Consider the following 18,023-nt stretch of genomic DNA (forward strand, 5'->3'; position numbering starts at 1 on the left):
TAAGACAGGATTCTGATATTATTTATAAAGGTATGCAAATTGCATTTATTCTCTAATAAGTCACACACTTACAATTTTTCCCCAAGAAGAAGCTCAAGAATAGTTCTCATTTTTCAGCTTTTCCTAGGATATTAAATCACAACAGTCAGTTTTACAATATGATTATCATTATGGAACATAATCTAAAGTGACATGGTGTTCTACAATATAGAGGTGTCAGAGAAAATACATTTTCAACTTTCTGACTTATTTACATTTCATATGAACTTATTAAAATACTGTAACTCCTACACTGTCTTTGAAATAAAGTTTCGTGAAGGCTGCAGTTTAACATATTGCTTTATTATACTAGAAGGCACAGTATATTATTCAAACGGAAACCCTGATTGTTTATAAAGCAGTAAATGTTTTACATTTTAAAAGAGGCTGTCTTGGAACTGCTCACTGGGGCCCTGTATACAGTAAAAAATTAGATCAACCTAGGTATGTGGCTCAGAGCTGTGAAAAGTGTTGTGCCCTGAGTTCTGCAGTTAGGACGACCTAATCCCTGGGGGTAGACATAGCTAGGTCAACGGAAGAATTTTTACCAACTCTTGGAGAGATGGATTAACTACAGTTAGAAAAGCCCCTTCTATCGATGTAGGAAATGTGTGTCCTACGGTGCTACAAGTAGTACAGGTACAGCACCGTACCTGTATTGCTGTAGTGCTGGTACTGTAGACCTGGTCTGGGTGTCATGGGTAGAGTCTGATTCAATAAAACTGAGATAAAAAACATGCAAACCAGGAGATCTACAGAGCTGAGGTCATTTGTCAGAGGAATATGGAAACTTTCACACATAGGTCATTGACTTGAATTCAGCCCTGATTGTTAGCGACTGAAGGGTTTCCATGATCAGATGTGTTGAACATCCATAGGAAACCAATCCAATTGAGAGTTGACAGGTGTTCATATCACACACATGACCTCCATGACTAACTCATATTGCAAGTCTTAGAGAATCTACAAAATAAAAGCTATATCCTGCCACCGTTACTTGTGTTGAGAAGTACCTTAGCCATTCACTGATCCCATTAATTTCTGGTGAGCCAAGCAAGGGCTGAATTGAAGCCACTGCCTACTGATTTGAATGGGACTAATCAATGTGTGATGTGCTTCTCACCATGAATTTCTAGGTGGAATTCAAGGTGTCTGGTTTTAAGCTATAAAGGCCTAATGGTTTGGGACTTGGTCCAACCCCTCTCCCTGGATCATATTGCTGAAGTTGAGATACCTGGTGGTTCTCAAACTGGAACATACATGAGTAAGCCAATCTAATAATAGAAATTGCACCTGCAAATGGGCATGCCCGAGTCTTGTATTTTAACTCTGATCATTCTTCAGTCTTTATTTGCTCCCTCTCATTTCACAACCATGTTGGAAGAGAGTACAAACAAAATAATATAAACAGTATAAAATACATTACATTACAAACGTTTCTGGCACAATTGACTTCCTCTGTCTAGCTGGGAAAGCACCTAGTTTATTAATAAAATACTACATTCTGTATAGCCTTAGGAAAAATGCCCTAGGAATACTGCGAGCAGATATAAGGTTCTTCAATATAAAAATGCTTTTGGAGAAACTGGAGAAAGTTCATAGGTGGCCAACTAAGGTGAGAGTGATGAAAGAATATGATGTGATGAGAGACTGACTGAACTTTATTTGTATAAACTGATTAAAATGTGATTAAGGGAGGATATGAAAGCATTGCACAAATATTAGACAGGTGTTAATAAGAGGGAGGGGAAGGGACTATTATTGTAATTATGTGTGATAAAATGGAGAAGTAACATTCTCAGACTAGAAAGAGAGATGGGGAAAATTGAGCTTTGATACAAGAAATGCAATCTGGAGCTGTGTAATGAACTTCCTCAGAAGGGAGATGAACCATTTTCTCTAGACAGGTTTCAGAGTAGCAGCCGTGTTAGTCTGTATCCGCAAAAAGAAAAGGAGGACTTGCACAGCCCACTGTATTTTCCACTGAATGCATCGATGAAGTGAGCTGTAGCTCATGAAAGCGTATGCTCAAATAAATTTGTTAGTCTCTAAGATGCCACAAGTCCTCATTTTCTCTAGAGGCTTTCTAAATAGTTTAGAATTAAACCCTAGTGGGATTAGTACAGAGGGAGAAGTTACTCTGTGTTCTTCTGGGCTTTGATTGAGCCATGATTCTGTGGCTCTCTTTACCAGCTAATGCTGTGTGGGACCTGCACTAGTTATTGCAGATTTAAGCTTTCATTTAAAATACTTTTTTATAACTTTCTAGCTGTTTTGATTATGTATTGAATGAGACTGAATGTTGTGCTGTCTTAATAAGCATGCAGACGAGTGAACCTGTGGTTTAAATTCTATTCTGTTAAATGGGTATAACACCTACTGAAAATAATAGGATTTGGGGGTGGGGTGCTTTGCTAGCAGTTCTGAAAAATTGAAAAGAAAAAAGGTTGAAGTCAAACTGACTCCAAACACTTTTGGAATTTTCAGTTAATTGAATAAGTCAATTTTGAGTCAAATAAAACATTTTGTTCAATCCAAAAGATTTTGTTTCCTAGCGTTTTTAATGGGTTAGATTCACACACTAGCTAGAGAAGGGGGTTGCTTCCCCTGTGCAACTTTTAGCCCAGTGCTTAAGGCATTCATCTGGGATGTGGGAGATTCAAGTTCAATTCCATTTCTCTCTGGCCCAAAGACTATTCAAATATTATATACAAAGTAGAACAGCTTCAACAGGAGAGACTGAGGCCTTGTATACACTATAGGAAATAGTCGACCTGAGCTACGCAATTTGAGTTACGTGAATAGCATAACTCAACTCAACGTAGCTTAGATCTACTTACCACAGGGTCCTCACTATGCAGTGCCGACAGGAGATGCCCTCCCATCAACTCCATTTACTCGTCTCGATCCAGTGGAGTACAGGAGTTGACAGGAGAGCAATCTGTGGTCGGTTTAGTGGATCTTCACTAGACCCGGTAAATCAACCACCGATGCATTGGTTCCCATGTGTCAATCCCCCAGTAAGTGTAGACAAGCCCTGAGAAAGACTTGCTCTAAATACTCTATTACTCAGTAAATAGGGCTGTCACCTGAGACACCCAAGTTCAAATCCATGCTCCACTTCAGGCAAAATGTAGCATTGAACCTTGTTCTCCCATATATATCCAAAGTGAGTAGCCTAGCCACTGGGCTGGATGTTAAAAGGGAGGATCATCACCATATTCTTCTTCTCTGTTTTGTGAATGACACCTAAGTCCACTTGTGAATCTAGCTGAGGGAGGGGGAGAAAAAAATGTCTGAGAGAATTTGACAAATTCATGTCAAATTTGTGAATAGTTTCAGGTCAACTAAAACTGGTTTTTTTTTGGCAAATAAACTATTCATCTGAAAAATTTCAACCAGCTCCAGCTGAAAGCAGAATTTGGCCCCTTAGTTCTAAAAGAAGTGGAAACTAACTCTCATTTATCAACAAGGGCTGTTAAAATCTGAACCCCAGTGGTGACAATTTCAATGTTAGAGCTGTTGACAGACTTATAGCTTACATTTTAGTAGATCCCTTAAGATTGTTAGCCACACATAGGATTATGGGCACAGCTTAAGTGGGTAGAGCCGAATACTACCTTTTTTCACCTCTTCTCCCCACTATTGCTGGACTAGACAGCTCAAGAGGAATTTTCCAGCGTCGTTATCTTTGAATCTACACTGGTGTGGGGCAAGTCTGTCATGCCTCAAACAGAGAATCTTCCCAGCTCTTTCTTCTTGCTCTTCCTAGTGTTTGAATGGAAAATGTCAGGCCAGGTTCTGATCACGGTGTAAATGTGGAATACCTCCATTTAAATCATCGGTGTGTCCAGTCAGAATCTGGTTCCTGTTTCAAAATCTGAAGCAGTGATTCATTTTTGGCTTCACTAAGTAGGATTTTTTTTGTTTGACAGTGCTAGAAGCAGTGCTGAAGATGAACTCAGAAGGCCACATTTTCAAAGCAAGTATGCAGTTTTTCCTGTCACTGTATACTAAGCTCCTTTTATCCTTAGGAGATGTGTTAAGGCATTTATAAGGCTAACTCTCCTTAGTAGATCCTGTGAGTTGTCTTGGTGATGACCCAGTAGGGAGAGTCTTTTGCAGAGAGATTGCTTGTGCTGCAGCCCTGGGGCTAAATTCTGAAGTCCTTGTTTTCATTCGTGAGTCAGAAGGATAATTCTTGTGAGTAAAAGCTGTAGGATTGGGCCCCTTGATCACAACAAGAGAAGAGTTGTCTTTTCATATTCATAAGGAAAAGATTTAACCACTGTGGATGTTTGAAAATAATTACAATGATTTCTGGTTGGAAAATAGGAGTGAACAGAACATTATGAACAGAGGAGTCTGGACTCCAAAGGGATGATTTCTGCTTCTAAAATTTACCAAGTAGTAATAATATTGGTATTTTTAACACGGCAGATCAACCTATATCACCTCACAATGCTAGTGGATTATATTAGACTGAGGTATGTTCCTGATATGGAGTATGAAGCGCAGACTTTTGATATATCTGTCTGATTAATTTTGTACTTTAATAGAATTAATTATTTTTTGTCAAGGTGTAGTCAAGGTCCAGACTCCAGAGAAACATTTTTCACACCGCAATAACAATAATGATGATTATTGTAAGCAAATAAAAAGATGTCAGTCAGTTCAAAAGCATCTGGTGGTCTGGATTTGGCCTGCAATCCACCTATTGACTACCTCTGTGTGGCAGGATGGACTAGATCCGGAGTTCTCATGGCCCTGTGTCACCCTGCCCCAGAATAGAACAGTGAGAAGTCCACCAGGCAGGCTAGAGTGACTTCAGAGGAGCAGCCAATCAGAGGGTCTGCTGGAGTGACCAGTAAAGGGCCAGAAGGGACAGATAAAAGGCAAGCAGCAAAACAGAGCCTTCAGCTGCTTTGTGGAGCTTGATGGGGGAGTACCCAGTGCCAGGCTGGCTAGACGAACAGCAGGACCATGGACAGGTCACTAAGAGAGCTCACCAGACAGAGCCAAGCCCAGGGAAGACTGCCGAAGACTGGGTGCCTAGCTGGTTCAATGAGCAGCAGGACCAAGGAAAGGTCAGTGTGGGCAGGCTGAGCCCAGAGGACTGAGTGCAGAACCTGCCTAGACCAGACAAGGGTACCAAGATGGGCCCTGCTGATCTGGTTGCAGACTGCGCCCAGGGAGGGCTGCTGAAAAGGACAGCAGCTGAGGGTACTGAGATGGGCCCCAGTTGGGTGGTTGAAGAAGGCAATGCCTCTATGAAGAAGAATAAGAGCTATGGCCCTATACCAGTACCATAATAAGAACTTAGGACTGTATACCCAGAAGGGAAGACCGCGTATGTGGCTTGGTCGGAGTGCTGAAGACCCACAGAGAGAACCCTACTAGCTCAGCCAATCTCTATAACAAGTGTAACTACTTCTATAATATATTCAAAGATCTACATTAAAAGAACATCAAGGTTGCAAAGTCAAGCTCTGAAAAGTTCGGAACTACCTGAATATGAGGTTTCTTGTGCAACCTAATTCTGGCCCCCTTGGGTATATGCATTATGACACGACATTTCTAATTACAAATAACCATAGAGTTTAAGGCCAGAAGGTCCCACCAGATCATCTAGCCTGACCTTTTGCACATTAGAGGTTACTCCTCCCACTCAGTTACACCTGTATTGAACCCAATAACCTGGATTAGACTGAAGTATTCAGACCTCAGGAGATTAAACTACTGGCAGAGAATAGGGTGGACCGAGGCATACCAGTGCATGAGGTCCCTGCAATAGCAGCAGACTGATGTGTTGAGATGCACCCAGATGATCCTAGCAATTAACCTGCATACTATTTTTTTCCACAGGATCTCTGCCTCATTCAGTGCATGGTATCGTCCTCCTTCCTGCAATATCAAGGGCAATTATAGTTAGGCAGAGTACTATCAGAAATAAAATGAAATCTTAAGGATGCAGGGTTTACATATGTGATTTTGCAGTGAAATATGTTCATCTGCTTTTTTCACTCATAAAACAATATCATCTATTCTCACGTTTTGTGTGTACCTTTGAAAATTTATGCTTGAGTGAATAAATTGAATAGTTGGTAAGAACAGATGAAAAGACCATTTTCCCCATAACTATGAAACCCAGATAGGGTCTAATAAAACATACCAGCTTCTATCTCAAGAGATTTTATTAAATGACAGAGGGATGCATATATGCAGGAAAATGAAGATGCTGTTAGTTCTTACACAATGGGAAACATGCAAGATCTAATTAAAAGGAAGCCTAATACGTAAGCAGTCACAAAAATATTCAAAATGTGATAGTTCTAGACAAATAAAGAACAACAGTTTCTAGGTTGTTATCTAGAGTTTCCAACATTTAAGGTCTTAAGAGATTTAAAATGTTTGTTTAGCAAGCAAGTAGAATTGTGCCCTCTTTCATTTGAATCTTAAACAAACTCATAACTCAGTGCTGCTATTCAATGAGTATATTATATAATATAATACTTTATACAGAGAATTAGAGTAAAATTAGCAGATCCTGATAAAGACGATATTGAAAGTTCCTTCTCTCTTTATAAACTAAAACAAACATACCAAAAAAAAAATCCCCAAAAAATCCAAGACAGCACTCAAAAGTAGGCAAATATCCAGGGAGGATGGTTTGATGGCTAAATGTTATTAAAATTATTGTGACCAATATGAAGTTTAGTCCTAATGGAAACTGAGGGAAAGTTTTACACACATCTTAACAAGGCTATAATTTCATTTGTGTTCAAGAAATGTAGAATCTCACTAGTCTGTATGAGTGCTGAGACCTTGGCCCAGATCCCAAAAGTGACTCCAAAAGGGCAGAGTCCCTGTACTGCTTAGAGCTCTGTAGAAGTCTGTGGGGCTCCATGTAGGTACAGGGCTCAGGATCCTGCAGGATCAGGCCTCAGGGCTCAATCACAACCTCCCTTACTAAAAATACTTCCATTGAGTTGGATTAGGCCTTAAATTACTACTACATGTAGAAGTAAAAATCTGTGCCAAGATCTTAGCATTAGAATGGAGACAAAACAGACATAACTGTACATCCTTCAGAGACTGATCTGTAGAAAACTGAAAAATTCTGATATCCTACTTTCAACAGATATGGCAGAAATTTCTCCATTGGAATATGAGACACAGGAGATCACTTGGGAGGTGGTGTATTGGTGAGATAATGAATCATTCCAAGTTGGGTTTTTTTAAGTGTTTGCTTGTGTTTTGCTACTTCCCCACATATACACAGTTGTGTATTGTTTTATAGAACTATATTAATAGACATTTAAAAAAGAGAATAGAAAGAGTGGGAATGACAAAGGGAAAAAAATGCTCAAGTACTTTTGTGCTGCTTGCTCCTCCTTTTCCTCCTCACTATCTGCAGCCTCTGATGCCTCGGTTCTTATTCCCTGATCTTTTCCAGTGTCAGACACTGTGCGCTCGTCCAAACAGGTTTCTGAAAACAGTCCACAGAGGTGTATATTAACTGATTCAAGTCGTGAGGCAGATTGTGCAAATTGCTCAGTGAATGCATTTAGGGCCACTGTAAAAGAAAATCCCATCCTGCAGCTGTTTTATTTGCTATGGAGCAGTGTGACACCAATAGCTGTTTAGGGAAAGTAACATAGCGTAAACATTGTGACTCCTATATTGGGACTTTTTTCCGGGAGACTTTTAAAGTGTGGCTTACTCCTTGTTTTTTTGTTTTTTGTTTGTCAGCATATTTCCTTTATTTTCTTTGTCTTTGAAGATAGATTCCATAGATAAGATATCTTTTAGATATCTATTTACTGACTACAGTCTAAGAAAGCTCTCCCCTCAGCAACTAGACTCTCTGAAATACTCTCTACCGGCTCATTCACACAGCCTTTACTATTCTTCTCCTCCCTAGCTTTAAGCCACTCTCATAATTCCCCCTCCCCCGTTAGTTTATGTCTCTAGCTGCCATAATTCTTTACTCTGGGACTTACTCCTTTCCCATTTTAATCCATCAGAACCCACATTTCAGGGCATATCACAAAGATTATTTATTCAAGGTTTTTTCTGAGTTGAGTTAGGATCGAGAAGGTTGAATGAAAAGGCTCTTAATTTTTGTGTGCACTAAGGATTTCTTTAGCATTAATATTAGGTGAGCTTCAATTGCTTTCTAAGAGAAGTTTGAGTTATTCCTGTGACTACAGCTTGAAGATCGATACAGTGTATGAGGTGAAAGAATAAATAAGTTTCAGAGACTCAGTCTGAAACCTTCTGTGTTCAACTCTTCTTATCTTCTCCTGTTTTAATCACATTATTTATTTAGCTGAGAATGCAGAGAAAAGGGGGGGCTTTTATGTTCTTTAATCTGGTTGTTAGGAGATACTGACACTTCTGTTCTTTTTCTGGACAGCATACCATTGATATTGAGCATAGCTGTAGTAGTGGTGACAGTAAACCCTTGTATTCAGACTTTTTTGATGTTACAGAATGTTCAGACCTGGTGATAGTAACAGAGGCTATTAACTTTTTCTTTTTACCTTTTTATTTTGTTTGAAATTGAGACTGAGCTTTGTCTGTGACTTGCAGCCCATGGCAAAAGGTTTATGAACTGAGACTTCATGTTGGGATATGTCTAAAACCATTGAAATGACATGGTTGTGCTGGTAACACAGCAAAATGAAATTGTGTGCTTTAAAAATCAGAAACTTGGAACCTTTATTATGGTATAGAAAGTTTTTGGAGTATTTAAATCTCCACCCCACAACACCCCTTTTTGTCAACTCCACAAATACAGTGTTGTCTATTTCATACAATGAGAGACAAATATCTGGATTAACTGTGTAAGTGAGAGGGAAAACAGTGTGAGTGAGAATTATTCCAAGAAGATTCAATAATCCATGTCTTTTTCATAGTGGGCCTGATCCAAAACTGATTGAAGTCAATGCAGAAGGTTGGCTTTAATGATCTTTGGATCAGGCCTAATACGAGAGAAACTCATAATGGACCATATTCTGATATCTTTACTGAAGATTAGTAGAATCTTACTTCATGAGTGGTCCCACTGATTTCAAGAGAACTGTTTATGGCATAAAGTTCTATTAAGCATGAATAAGGGAGTTGAATCTGGCCCTGTAACCAAATGTGTGTCAGTTGTAACGTACCAGCTGTTTTTGAGAGAGCTGCCATTGATTTCAGTGGGAATTCCCCATGCAGTAAAAGGTCCTGCTCTTTTCACCTGTGACATATTTAGTGTACTATGTGTCTCTGAGAAATTATTTCCATTTCCTTCAGTGAGTTTTCTGCTCCCACTTTTCTTTCAAGTAGTGGACCACAATGACCCTTATTCAGCATGTAGAATTCCAATGGATGTCAATAGGACTTTTTGCCTGAGTAACAAGGACAATTTAAGGTTTCAGAGTAGCAGCTGTGTTAGTCTGTATTCACAAAAAGAAAAGGAGTACTTGTGGCACCTTAGAGACTAACAAATTTATTTGCGCATAAGCTTTCGTGAGCTACAGCTCACTTCATTGGATGCATTCAGTGAAAAATACAGTGGGGAGATTTATATACACATATACACAGAGAACATGAAACAATGGTGTTACCATACACACTGTAAGGAGGGTGATCACTTAAGATGAGCTATTGCCAGCAGGAGAGCGGCGGGGGGGGGGGGGTTGGGGGAGAGGGAAGAAAACCTTTTGTAGCGATAATCAAGGTGGGCCATTTCCAGCAGTTGACAAGAACGTCTGAGGACAATTTAAGTTCCCTGTTGATAGGTTGCTGCTGGTTCTAGTAGTAAAAATAGCAGTTACAATATGAGTACATAGTGCTGGAGGGCTGTTTTCCTAACACTTATGAGGAAAGATTAGATTGTATTAACCATTTCCTAATCCCACTTACTGTAGGTGTTTAGCATAGCCATCAGAGAGATGGAACTGAGTTGAAAAATAATTCGGATCCTGCCTTTTTGATTTTCAAGGTTTAAGAACTAGGGATGGATTGGATTCAGGCTGTCCATAAATTACATAATACAGTTTTAGGTGATTTTCAAGACCCACACACCCCTTATAACACTGTAACACTAAAACGAACATGCAGAATTAAGAACCCACCCACTCCCTAATGTGTTACATAATTTAAGACTGCCCCATATCAAGACAGGGCAAAATTCTGATTATATTATATGAAGAAAACCCACAATATTTTAGATTAATGGTCCACAACAGAATTGGGTGGGAAACAGTTTTATCATCTTGTCAGAGATTTTGAGATGTTTTCCCAAATAGTCACAAAAAGTCTAAAACTCAAATTTTCATGAACCAGGAATCCTGGGAGGAAAATGGATTGATTCAATGGAAATGTTTTGTTTTGATAATTTCAAACTGTTTTGTTTTTCATATTTGTAATCTTTTTAGTATAAATTAACTCAAATCTGAAACACAACTCATTTAAAAAAAACACTTTTTTTTGTTTCCAAAATGTCAAAACATCCAATCTTGACAATTTTCAATTTTTTAAAATTTTATTTTTGAATCAGGAGATTAATCTAAACAGACCCTTTCTCTTGAACCATTTCAGTTTTGACTAAATATTTAGTTAGAAAATCACGATTAGCTCTTGACATCACTGAAGCTTATAATAGTGCTAGTGCAATGATCGATGTGATTACTGCAGGAGAGTGTATTCATTTTTTATAAGCATGCCTCCTTCCCCCCACCACCATTATGGTTTTGGTTTAGCCATATATTCAGCCATAAAATTTAGCTCTGGGTTTGAATTCCAGCCACCACTGAAGTTCAAGGATAATTGAATTCAGAGTTCTGAATCAGGCCCCTCTCTAATTGGGATAGATAACGGGACAAAATTTCATACCTAGAATGAACAGATACAATCCATTGACATTGGCAGGGTTCATAGATTCCAAGGCCAGAAGGGATCACTGTGATCATCTAGTCTGACCTCCTGTATAACATAAGCATAGAACTTCCCCAGAAAAACTTCTAGAGCAGATATTTTAGTAAAACATCCAGTCTTGACTAGCTTCATACTTCCATTTCAAATTTGATCCATAATATTTACTGTAAATATCTGGATACATATAATCCTGGAGCCTCAGCCTTCCTGCTGCCCTGCAAGAACAGAGTATCTTTTTTCCCCAGAGCTCATTCTTATTAATGTAAATCAGCCTTCTTGTCAGAGCAGGAGGCATTTGAAGGCTCCGGGATTGTACTATTCGCTATAGGTAAATAATCCAGTGATTTTGTTTTAAAGAAATCTTGATTATCAGAGAACATAACCCAAGCAATTCTTAGATTTGCACATAATAGACATAAACGTTTTGTTAAAAATAATGAAAACAGATGTGTGATCTGTCATGTGACTCTCTTTTTATGCCATGTGTTATAATTGCTGCCTTTTTAAAACAAAAGTGAATCCTAAGCTCTTACTGAGTTAGTGTAAATGTTTCTACATAAACAGTATCCTCCAGCTGAGAGTTCTGGAAATATGGGCCCTTAGAAAGAGACATTCTTCTTTATGCCTGATAAGAGCCCTAGAGCATCGTGGTTTAAAAAGACCACTGCACTGGTGGATTAGATTTCCCTTGGCACTCTTACGCTTCACTTACTACAAAGATGATTCAGTAACTTGAACTCCTTGCTCTCTTTTCACAGACAGATGATTTCATTAAAAAGTATTATTCAAAATCAAGATTAATGGGGCAGGGAGGAACCTTCCCAGAGAAACTACTTTATGCTGTATTTTGATTTAACATTTATAGAGGCTCCCGTTATAGAGGTTCTTTTTGTTATGGTGGACATGGCTGAATTTTCCACTGCATATTTGGTGTTGTATTTCCCATTCTAAGTATAGTGAATGCTGTGAATATGGCAGTGATTTAAGGGTGGTGATGTGGCTAATTATTATTTTTTTAAATTATGTCTGTTCTATATGATTGGAAGTTGTGAATTTCAAGGCATAGCATCATATTGCGGCTATTGTAAGCGTGATCTTGGTCTTTAATTTTGTGTAGGTTTATTTTTTTACCATTTCAGTCCCCAGTACTGCCATGAGAACCATGTAGGCACCATGACTTTAATGGGGGTTTATGGTAGGGTGATGGTTGGAATCTACCTACATGGATCTCCCTGCAAGATAGGGTTTTTAGTTTGGCCATTAACCATATTGTTTTCAGAGCTCCAAATCACATTTTTGAGAATCACAGAGCTGTTTCACTTCATCAAAACCCTTTAAAATATATGAACCCAATCTTGCCCTACACTTGCAATGGGAGCTCTGCCTGAGCAAGGATTATATGAATGACTGCTGGTTGGGGCCCTGTACTGTATTGGAGATCTTTCTCAAAGATAGTGCATAGCTCAAACAGAAGTTATGGCTTTGATGCAGGAATTACAGCAGGAGGTTCCATTGCCTGTGCTGTGCATGAGGTCAGATTTAAAAATGGCCCTTCTGGCTTTGAAATCTATGAAATTGTTGGACTGTGGAATTCTGGAAAAAAAGCTCTGTTTGCACTATGTAATTTGATCCTGTTTGTGATGTTAACGGCAGAACTTCTATTGACCTCAATAGGGAAAGAATCTAAGTTTATGTCAGAAAGTAAGCTGTAGAAATGAAAATATATCAGAGGTTTGATTGATTTTGCTCTTCTGGTTTATAATTCCATTGTATTTTTAATGAGACAAAAGGCAGGAGACCTCTCATACACTTTTCTGGAAGTCTGCAAGTTCTTTCTGCCCTGGTATCAACAAGAGCCAACTTCAATTGGGCAGAGAAGAGTTCACTTTTTATACTGATATTTGCCTAAATAGAAATGACATGAAAAAGTTTCTCTGTTCTTAATTATGTGTTTTTTCTTTTCTTTATTGTAAATTGGGTATGAATCTAACCATCCTCATGATTCCTTCCCCCTTCCTTTTTTTTCCCCAGCTATAATTAAAACTGCCCTTCCTAACATGGACAGAGAAGCCAAAGAAGAATACTTTGTGGTCATCCAAGCAAAGGACATGGGCGGACATATGGGCGGACTGTCTGGAACCACAACAGTGACAATTACCCTCACTGATGTTAATGACAACCCTCCCAAATTTGCACAGAGTAAGTGTGCCTGTTCTCCTGATTGAATATGTAACACACCTCTTTGTATTTTAACATTTATATTGCATTTGCTTACTGCAGAATTTTTTTTGCAAAAATGTAGCAAGGTGAAATACAGTATCCTGGACCACTGACTGATTAAGAGCTTTTGGAAAGAGAGTTGTGCCCATATAGATTGATGAGCAAACACATGAGCATTCAGAAGGAGGAGGGAAATATTTATTTATTGTATTGTCTCTAAGTTTCTAGTTACTTTTAAATCCATTCCTGCCTTATGTGAAAGGAGGTACAGTAATACTAGTTTTAGAAGACTAGTTTTAAAATAGTTGATAAAAGAAATAAAGATTTGACTGAGTATGAGAGGAGATTTTTTTTTAAAATATGAGTCTAGTTAATTGTTGACCTTTAATTCTAAAAACATATTTACTGCTATGGTTCCAATGTATGTCTTGCTGGGTTAGGTTAAAATGATTTGGCACCCTGCTGAGTTTCTCTGCAGTGCTTTGTAATCTGTTTCAAAGTTAAAAAAAAGAAACACAACTGGTTTGATTTTATTTGGAATAGTGTATTTTAATGTCATGTTAGAATATATTCCTCTAATGTGTAATCTTAACCCTTCAGAAAAAAGCCTGGATGATTAGATAAGTAGGTAGGCAGTTAGGGCTAGGAAATATTTTAATGTTGACATTGGGTCATCTATACTTCTCTACATATGTGATTTTAAAGCAAATTATTTGTGTGTCCAAGGTAAAAGTCATCCCATCAAGATGGAGATACCTATGCACCATTTTAAGCTCCAATTTGCCCTTTTTTGAGGATTTAAATAGTGTCTTATGCCAGACCCCTACACAGTGTAAATTTCATCCCTAGAGCTTAGGGTAGGTGCATATAAGTGGAGGGAGAAGAAGAAAATATAATAAAATAAGTAAGCAGCTATAAGGGGTTATTGTGAACAACGTTATGTTAATACCTAATTTCAGTGAGGTTTATAAGTGACAAGTACTGAATGCACAATCTTTTCCCCCCTTTTTTCTCTTGTTATGTTATATGATGAAATCCCTGAGTTTCTTACTTCATGTCACATTGTGTCACATGGCCTTCTGCATCAGTGTTATACAATCTTAAGGTGACATGTCCCTTAATGATGCACACATTTATAGATGAAGCTAATATATGGGCTGTATCACCATAATGCAGAAACATTTATTTTGTATATGTGCAATGGACAATAGTTCTAAATCTGTAACTACAGGGCTATTTTGGCCAGATATCTAGCTTTTGTACTTACATCAGAATTAGTTACACCTTTGTTAAAGGGCTTTAATAACAATATGAAATGAGCCGATAGTGTCAGTACAGGACTTAGGAAACAGATAAGCAGATCAGAAAATCATTACATAGCTGGTACTATTGTCTCTCTTGTTGGGAGTCTCAGCCTGGAGATCAAGGACTGAATGGGTATGGAGACTAAGGGCTTGTCTACACTTACTGGGGGATTGACGTTCGGCGATCAATGCATCAGCGGTAAATTTAGCGGGTCTAGTGAAGACCTGCTAAATTGTCCGCAGATTGCCCTCCCAGCAATTCCTGTACTCCATCTGAACGAGAAGCCCAAGGGGAGTCAACAGGAGAGGGTCTCCCATCGACAGCGTAGTGTGGACCCTGTAGTAAGTAGATCTAAGTACTTCGACTTCAGCTACGTTATTCACAAGGCTGAAGTTGCATCACTTAGATCGATCTCCCCCCCATACTGTAGACAGGGCCTAAGTTGTACTTTTACCCTATAAACTCCTCAAATGTGGTCTTTCCAGCTTTGGATTTTGAAACACATTGACGGGGCAATATGAGGAAGCCTGCTCCACCACTCCTTGTGATATACCGGCTAGGTGGACAATTAATGTGGACTAATACTCTTTCAGATCTAAACATAAATACAGAAAGAGCTGTAATGTCCAGCACTTTTCATCAGTGCAAAGATTCAAAGATAGATTTTTTTTATTTATATAAAGCAATAACAGAAAAAAGAAACCCTGTATAAAGAGGGTACACATTGTTAAATATTGTATCTGGACACTATTGTCATTATGGTCTGTTAGAACTGAGTATTCATAGCCAGGCTGGCTAATATTGCAGATTAGTCTAATCTTATACAATCATTGTTCAATTCTTTGACACTTGTTAGGACACCTTTGTTAAAGCACAGTTTGCATTTGCCTGGTAGAGTCAAAATAAGAAAGGATCATACTTACAATGGAGACTTACCAGAATGAAATGGAAATTCATAATATGTAATACCTGCTGTTTTCACAATAAATTGTAATGAACTCAGTGTGTTTTATCGGTTTATTGTTTCCAGGCAGGACACAAATATATGTTTATGGTTAGATTTGAAAGAGCCTCCTGGGTTTTAGAAATGAAAAAGATGAACTTTCACTACTTCTGTGCTCTCTTTGAAATCATTTTAGAGGCATTTTATAAAACACTGAAGTTTTTAACCCAACAGTTTACATTAAGATTTTATTCAGAAGAACAGCTCACTGCTGTGAAAAGTTAGAATGCTTTAAAATAAGCTTAGAATGGATTGCTGGTCACAGTCTGAACTATGATGTCATGGCAGTCCTCTTCATAAGTCTTAGGGACTATTTTTATCCATTAGTCAACAATGTGAAAAACAACGTGAAAAATAAATGTTAATTTTGTATACCTTCTTTGTAAATCAAAGAAAAAATACCTCCTTAAAGAATTTCAATCAACTGTGTAGAGAGACAAACCATAATGTGTGGACAGCAGTATAAATCATAAATACATAATTTAGTCTCTGGAGGAAACTGATTGCTATGGCTGCTCATTGTTTCTGAGCTTTTATGTGTTTGAGGATTCTCAATGATCTCCAAATTATGTCTTCAGCCTGGGAAACATTAAAGAAAAAATAAATTATAGATTAAACTGCTGTTACTTTTCCTGCCCCATGCAAATGTCAGTTTTATACAGTAAACACAATGACACAAATGTTAATGACATCAAAAGAGATGAACTCCTCTAGAGAGAGTTGGTGTAAAGTGAAAAGGAAAAATTTGAGAAGGAATCCAGTTAATTTTAGGGAAGGCTATGTATATATGCTTTTTGATATCCAATGTATATATTTATGTATTTTGTATATTTGCCCTTTTCCTTACTCAGATTGGAATATTGTCAGTGTAGTTAATACACTAATTAGTTACACTAGTAAGCTTTTCATCAGCAAATCATGGTTTCAGAAAACGAAAAGCAGCATATTAGGCTAAAAATCACATATTGTGATGGAGTAAACAGTCATTGAGAGGGAATGAAAAGAACAGGTTCAGATCCTCTACCACAGGATATTTGTAACATACTTGTCTGCAAAGTTTGAATTCTTCCAACTAACAAACAGTACTGAAGGTGACATGCTCAGCCCTTACCTGTAGCTACAATGGGGAGAAATTATTAAGAAGCTGCAGTAATTAGGCCATCTGTAGAGGATTCCAGAGGCTTTGCATGCATCTACTGGCCTCCAGGTCTTTGCTAAAACCAGGAAGATATTTCACCCAAATTTGATTCTCTTCTTAACAAACTAGTAATCTGAGGGATAAAACATGGTATTTCAATAAAAACAGACTTTGTATCTCCTTTAAATAAATCCCATTTGAATATAAAGGTGTCTGAAGTTACTGATTAAAATAAGAAATAAAATACTATTACTGAATTTTCACATAATGCAGGGCACATATAGGGCTTTCCACTGGGATTAAGTCATCCCTTGGCAAAATTGTAAAGATGGTAATCCCTCATTATGAAGTAGGCATTATTTCCTTTGAAACATGAGTTGGAGGACATTTCCTGCCTTTCTCCTAATTAGTGAGTTTTCTGCCTCACAGAAGAAAATATACAGACCAATTAGATTCTGACCAGAAAGTAGTAGAAGGTAAAGTTTATGGTCAACAGAGCAGTGAGGATTTTAAGTCACAAGAGACATCTTTAATGTATCTGATCAGTTTGCTGCAGGGCACAAGCTGAAGTTTAGTAATTGGATTTTATCAAAAATGGTCTACAAGTCTGTAAATACAAAGGTAAGTTCAAAAGTGCCTTGCAGTAAATTACACATTGCATCTTTCTGTGCTGAAAATAGCTTAATATATTATGTTTGGCAACACTGAACATCCCCGCAAGCAGGAGATGGGATAATATAGTAAGTGGAAAAGAAGAACATTCACATTGAGTCAACAGAGCATTCCCCTGTATGGAGCAGATTATGCAGCTTTAAGTAAATAATTTGTTTTAATGTGGTTTGTATCAGTTGCACATCTCAAGCATTTACTTTGGGGAAACAGAGATGAACAAAGAGCAAGAAAGGGAAACTAGAATCAGGCTTAATGTTTAGTCTTTTCCTCTTGTTTGTAAGGTCTGTATCACTTCTCAGTAATGGAAGACATTGCTCTTGGGGAGCCAATAGGAAGGGTTAAAGCAAATGACCTGGATATTGGAGAAAATGCTAAATCATCCTATGACATCATTGAAGGAGATGGAATGGATATATTTGAAATCACGTCAGAGGCTCAGACTCAGGATGGTATTATTAGACTGAGAAAGGTAAATGACAACTGTGTAAAATTAACTTTCATCCATTTTCAATTATTCAGTTTCGCCATTGGTCAAATATTTTTTATGGTATTTGGCCAACTGTATGGCTAGTTGAATCCTGATTGGTTAATATATAATTTCATGAGTAATAAGGTATCTGTAATTCAGAGAGACTAATTCTGCCACCCCTACTCATGTAGACCACTACTTTACTCCATGAGTAGTGATTTATGTGGACCAAATCATGACGTAAGGAACTA

The 18,023-nt window shown here is 38.0% G+C and overlaps 1 protein-coding gene across 2 annotated transcripts in view; it reads left to right on the top strand.

Moving 5' to 3' along the window:
* Nucleotides 1-18,023, top strand: part of CDH8 (cadherin 8) — a 206,849-nt gene that overhangs the window by 112,474 nt on the left and 76,352 nt on the right. For both annotated transcript variants that reach the window (XM_038368728.2, XM_038368730.2), the window contains exons 5-6: nucleotides 12,997-13,164; nucleotides 17,585-17,772. In XM_038368728.2, coding sequence (XP_038224656.1) covers nucleotides 12,997-13,164; nucleotides 17,585-17,772 — 356 coding nt within the window. The remainder of the gene's footprint in view (nucleotides 1-12,996; nucleotides 13,165-17,584; nucleotides 17,773-18,023) is intronic.

This window comes from Dermochelys coriacea, chromosome 12 (assembly GCF_009764565.3).
Source record: "Dermochelys coriacea isolate rDerCor1 chromosome 12, rDerCor1.pri.v4, whole genome shotgun sequence".
Classification (NCBI taxonomy): domain Eukaryota; kingdom Metazoa; phylum Chordata; order Testudines; family Dermochelyidae; genus Dermochelys; species Dermochelys coriacea.